At 45.3% G+C, this 5,716-nt stretch overlaps 1 protein-coding gene across 1 annotated transcript; it reads right to left on the reverse strand.

Annotated features, from left to right (window-relative positions):
- Nucleotides 1-1,684: 1,684 nt before the first annotated feature.
- On the reverse strand, nt 1,685-5,431 carry LOC138645455 (E3 ubiquitin/ISG15 ligase TRIM25-like). The gene has a single exon (XM_069734793.1). The coding sequence runs from the start codon at nt 5,417-5,419 to the stop codon at nt 3,848-3,850; it is 1,572 nt and encodes a 523-aa protein (XP_069590894.1). The 5' UTR covers nt 5,420-5,431; the 3' UTR covers nt 1,685-3,847.
- Nucleotides 5,432-5,716: the final 285 nt, after the last annotated feature.

A 5,716-nucleotide genomic window follows, 5' to 3' on the forward strand; every position in this document is an offset into this window, starting at 1 on the left:
GGCTGATCTATCACCTTCCTCATGATCAAGGATACCCCACGAGGTGAGATTTTGCATGGTGCCCCAGATCAATGTCGACTGACAGTCATTTTGTATTTCTTCCATTTTCTTACCATTGCACCAACAGTTGCCTCTTTCTCACCCAGCATCTTACTTATGGTTTTGTAGCCAATTCCAGCTTTGTGCAGGTCTATGATCTTGTCTCTGACATCCTTAGAAGGCTCTTTGGTCTTGCCCATGTTGTAGAGGTTAAAGTCTGACTGATTAATTGAGTCTGTGAACAGGAGACTTTTATACAGGTGACTATGTAAGACAGCTGTCTTTAATGCAGGTAACGAGTTGATTAGGAGCTTCTAAATGGTCTGTTGGAGCCCGAACTCTTAATGGTTGGTAGGGGATCAAATACTTATTTCTCACTGCAAAATGCAACATTTATATAATTTATTTAATGCGATTTTCTGGATTTTATTTTTGAGATTCTATCTCTCAACATTAAAATTAACCGCCCCATATAGTATAATGAGCCCCATATATAGTATTGCTCCATATAGTATAATGAGCCCCATATATTGCTCCAAACAGAATATTCCCCATAAAATGCTCCATATATAATGGGCCCCATATGTGATGCGCCAGTGTATGATGGTCCCCATACATAATGCTCCAAAAAAAATTAAATACTAACCTCTCGTCGCTGGCCACTGCTCTGCTCCAGACTCCGCTGTGTCAGCTTTTTCCGGCTCTTTGCACCATGACTGTTCATTCAGAGGGTGCACAGACTTGACGTCATCGCGCCCTCTGACCTGAACGTCACAGACAAAAGATGCGGAAGATGCCGCCGCATGGAGTGGTAAGTATCGCATAGTGCGCCGGTGTCCATGACGGCAAGTGGCCCCACCGCCTGCTCAGGGCCCCGACACTTGCCTGGGTGCGCCGAGTGCTGACGCCGGCCCTGTGTAGATGCATTGGAGGAATGCAGAAATGGTGCAGAAGGATACACAACTCTCTCGTGCTCGGGATGATCAAGGAGCACCACAGAGCCGCTCGATGATGGAGGTTTACGTCACAAGTCATCACCATCTTATAGTGACAGACGTAATGTTCACTCTCTGGTTTTGATTGCTTGCCAAGACCGAGCCATTTTCTATGTCTCGAGCTCCTTGCTCAGATCGGAGACCGACAGAGACATTTGAACTTCCCGTCTGGAGATCTCACTGCGCATTTTCTGCTCTACAACCAAACGATCCCTCAGGTTTACAAGCAGATGGACAATGTTCTTTGCAGCAATCAATGGCCGCTCTTTCTTCAGGAAAAGCTGTATTATTTCAGGGGCCTCTTATCATCGAAAGAGAGTGATTAACTGACATAGGGGTGGCAAGATGTTGCCGACACATGAAGGCATCACTCAAGGAAAGATTTCATGGTCGGTACAAGGGTCACCCAAGAAAGAAGGAAGATCTAGGTCTTCTCCTGAGAGAACAACTCAGCTGCACTAACTAGGGGAAGGATTAGTGAGCTCCCCGCGCGGCGGCCATGTTTTTTAGTCCCGGTCCGACCATGTGTGAAACTATGCGTCATACTGTTAGTTTACAGATCAGAAAACATGGCTGCCACACAGAATGTGGATTGGTCCCAATACTGCGGATGGCTCGCAGATGTTTCTAGAATCTATCGAACGCGTTAGTACGAAATATGAATTATTTTATTGTGTGAGGCACATAAATGTACAACAATTAGTGATGAACGTGCTCAGGTCAGGTCCTATCCGGGCGCTAACAGAGTGTATTCGGTGTGATCGATAACTATGCTCCAGTCCCCGCGGCTGCTCGACATGCTCGGATAGGACCTTATCTCAGAACGTTCACTCATCACCAGTAACAATTCAACGACTCAAACGTTATATTGGATTGTAATAATAATTATCGATCGTCCACACTTTGCAGCCAAATCTCACAGAGTCGAGGCAGAAAATTCTCAAGTATGGGTTCAGGGCCGCAGACTTCACCACTTGGGGTCCTTCAGAGGCCATGAGGGTGTGAATGTTGGTGAGGGCACCTACTATGAAGAGCATATTTGGGCGCTCTAGCCATAGTGTCCCTGGTGATAGCCGCTCCCTCCGCCGCCTACTGTAGCCCAAGAGACAACAACGTCAAAAAGCAGAGCAAAGACTCCGCTGCCACCTGCAGGCAGAATATGGCGCATATATATATATATAATACACTATACGGTATTATTAACCGCCTCCAGAGCCTGAACCCTGCAGCACTAGGTTTAGAGAGTGACCGTCGTTTTAATTTAACATCAATAATAAAAATGTTAAAATAAGCAACTTTACAATATATCTTCTCAAAGACATCTGATTCTTTCTGTTCCTGGACCGATCTCGTTCTCACAATTTGTGGGTAAAATCTCTAACATCAGAAGTCAGTGAAGACAGAGGTTCCCAGTACTGAGATAGGAGATGACAATCGGTGCTTTTACATTATCTATGGAGACATTCTCCTGCAAGTTCTCCTGAGATGTCAGTTCTAGTTCTCCATAGAACTTTATAAGCACTAACCGTCATCTCTTATCTAAGTAATGGGAGAATCTGTGTTCACTGGAAGCACATTTTACCCTAGAATTGAGAATGAATTATCAGAAGGAGGAAGAAGATTTCTCTGATATGACGTGTTACGAAGTTTCTTATTTTCTATTGATTTATGGGGGGGGGGGGGGGGAAACGAGTCACTGGTTAAGGTCAGTTGTAAAAAAAAAATGGTTGCAAGGAAACCAACCGTTTAGTGCATATTTTACATATTAGTGATCATTATATTTGTCATGTCTCCTCTCCTGCGCCAGCATCTTTCAGGCATTGTGGTACTAAACGTCCCAACATGTCTTTCTGAAACCTTCCTAGAAATACTCATTTCACAATAATCGGCCAGTAGAAACAGGCTACCAGCCATCCAACGAAAGAACCAAATGTGAAATTACTTTTAAGATGGCTTAAAAATCATCACTCTCGGCAGCACATTGTCCTATGTAAGTAGGACATGTGCTGCCGAGAACAAAGGTTGTCTATGCACACAGACCGGTCTTGTTAACGATCGTTCTGTGCCCATGGAAGTCTAGTTGGCCGTGTTTAAACAGACTATTCAACCATCACAAATTGGCTTCTACATAGCCGATCAGCCGTTGTTTAGGGGTCATGGGGGGCGGACCACCCTAAATGCACCATAGGTTAGTGATAGACTGGGCAGAGGGAGGTAAGACCATCCCAAGGTTCACCATATACAACGGAAGGGGAAAGCAGACAACAAGTGAGCGTAGAAGATGCTACATGGTGGTGTAAAGTCAGCAGGGTGATTTTAAGTTATACACATGGTTTTTAGGTTTTCTTTGAAGAGTTCAGGATCTAGGAAATCTTGGAAAAATATGTGTGAGGAACCAACTAGAGGAGAGCAAAGAAGGAGGTCTTGTGAGGATCAGAGGTTATATGTGGTGAGTTATCAGGAGATTATTGAGGAGACGGGATATCCATACCGTGTTACCAAAGGCTATGAGGCATCTCCATCTTGTCCTCTCCCTACACATTTTACCATAATCCCACCCAGAGATCTGAATCATCAGAATGTTGTCTTGGATCAAGAGGTCTTCTAGTTTGGATGAAAAAAAAGGAACAACAAGAAACATAACAGGTTCTTCAGGGGGTCAAAAGTACAGGCCGGCCGCAATGTAGGAGTGTCGTCACACGTGAACACACCCTCAGTAACAGTGCCAGAGGCCGCACATACCTGTGGTAAATATTTGCACTTTTCGTGGATCTTAAATGGCAGCTACCTGAGAACAACAGCCAGATTTAAGATTAGTTAACGATTCTGAGGCAAGAGTCTGGGAATAGATAAAAGGCGAGGTGCAGTGGCTCGGAGAAGGAGGCGGTGAAGGTGTGCAAGTGTCTGATGGGATCACACACCTGAACGAAGGACAAACGCCCGGCCTCATAATCCAGATAGATCCCCACAACCCGCACCTGAGGGTCAGAGACCAGCTGTTTAGGAGTATTGTTATGACGTGCCGTAAAAAAGTAATTTGAACATAATGCCCAAGACTTGTCGTTATACCCAAGGAATGATTCGTTACCCACCACCTTCCTCTCCAGACTTTGCCCGGCCAATCCTATGAGCCATCTCTCCGCCTGACTAACATCCACCTCCCAGTAATGTCTCCCGGAGGAGACGCTGCAGGAACTAAAGACTTGACGGGACTTGAACCTCTTGGGCCCGTTGAGTCTGTTCTGTGATGTAGCAGAATAAGAAGCAGATCTGAGATCTTGTGATATAATAATGTTATTATGGGCCGTATCTATATCCAGTAATATGTCCGACTTCTCCATCACTGAGAACTGTCTCTTTATCCTCATAAACATGTCGTCCGAAAAGCGTGCAAGTCCCTGGTGTAAGACCTGTGAGACTGACATGTGGTTCTGAGTCCCAATGTTCTTCACCTCACCGATGACATCGGGGGTCCTGTGACTGATCCCATCACTTCTGTTCAGCTCCGTCAGGAAGACGAGAGGGTCGTGGACCTTACACAACTCCTCAGCCTGATGGATCTTAATTGCGAGCTCGTATCTTTGCTTCTCGAGTTCTTGGATTAAGTTGCTGATTGGCAACAAGACTTGATTTTCCTGCCTGGAGATCTCACAAAGGACTTTTCTCTCTAATGCGCTCAGTTGATTCCTGAGGTCTTTGAACAAGTAGTGGACTCTCTTAGCGATCTCGGTGGACCTCATCTTCTCATCTTTCCTATGATCCTGTAGGTTGTGGACTCTCGTCTCAATGTCCTCCTGCTCAGATGTCAGTTTCTCCATGATGTTCTCCAATTTCTCCTTCTCTTTCTGAAAGGCCATGTCCAATAGCGCCGCATCATGTCCCTTATGGTCTCCGACCACGCAGCAGGACACACACAGACAGGTAGCGTCTATAGGACAGTAGTATTTCAGCATCTCCTTGTGTGTGGAGCATTTTCTTTCCTCCAGGGTATCAGTGGGGTCAACTAAGGTATGTTCTGGAGACTTACTGTGTCTGCTTAGGTGTTTTTCACAAAAAGACGCCTCACACTGTAGACATGTTCTTACAGCCGGGGCAGGAGAATCACAGTAAGTACAGAAGATCCTGGTCTCCTCCATATCAGGCTGAGTAGATGAGAAACGCTCCACTATGTTCTCAAGCTTCCGGTTCTTCTCCAGGGCCGGACGCTCCGGATATTCTGCTCTGCAGTCAGGACAGGAATACCCTCCAGCCGCCTCCTGTGCATCCAGCACACTCACAATACACGAGCGGCAGAAGTTGTGTCCACATCTCAGGGATACGGGATCTGTATAGAGGCTCAGGCAGATGGAGCAGTTCAGCTCGTCCCTCAGCTCCGCAGACGCCATTGTGGTGGGAAAGAGCAGGAAGTGGAAAAGTTTCTTCCTATAAGAAGGGCGGAGAGTTTCTCCAGAGAAATTAACCCCTACAATAAACCAAAAATGTTGAAGATTATCCCATTTAGATCAGAAAACCCATAACGATTCAGGAGTGTTAGCCAAAGTAAGTAAAAAAAAATAATTCCTTATTGAACAACTCACGAGACAAATTTTTCTAAAAAAATATATATATAAAAAGGGAAAATGTCAAACAAAGGGATAAATCACACAGGGAGCCTCCAAAATAAACCAAAGAACAAGGTACTA

The sequence above is a fragment of the Ranitomeya imitator genome, chromosome 7 (genome assembly GCF_032444005.1).
Source record: "Ranitomeya imitator isolate aRanImi1 chromosome 7, aRanImi1.pri, whole genome shotgun sequence".
In the NCBI taxonomy this organism is placed as follows: domain Eukaryota; kingdom Metazoa; phylum Chordata; class Amphibia; order Anura; family Dendrobatidae; genus Ranitomeya; species Ranitomeya imitator.

What these genes read in the sequence shown, in the direction of transcription:
- LOC138645455 (XM_069734793.1), bottom strand. Translation starts at nt 5,419, where the DNA reads ATGGCGTCTGCGGAGCTGAGGGACGAGCTGAACTGCTCCATCTGCCTG.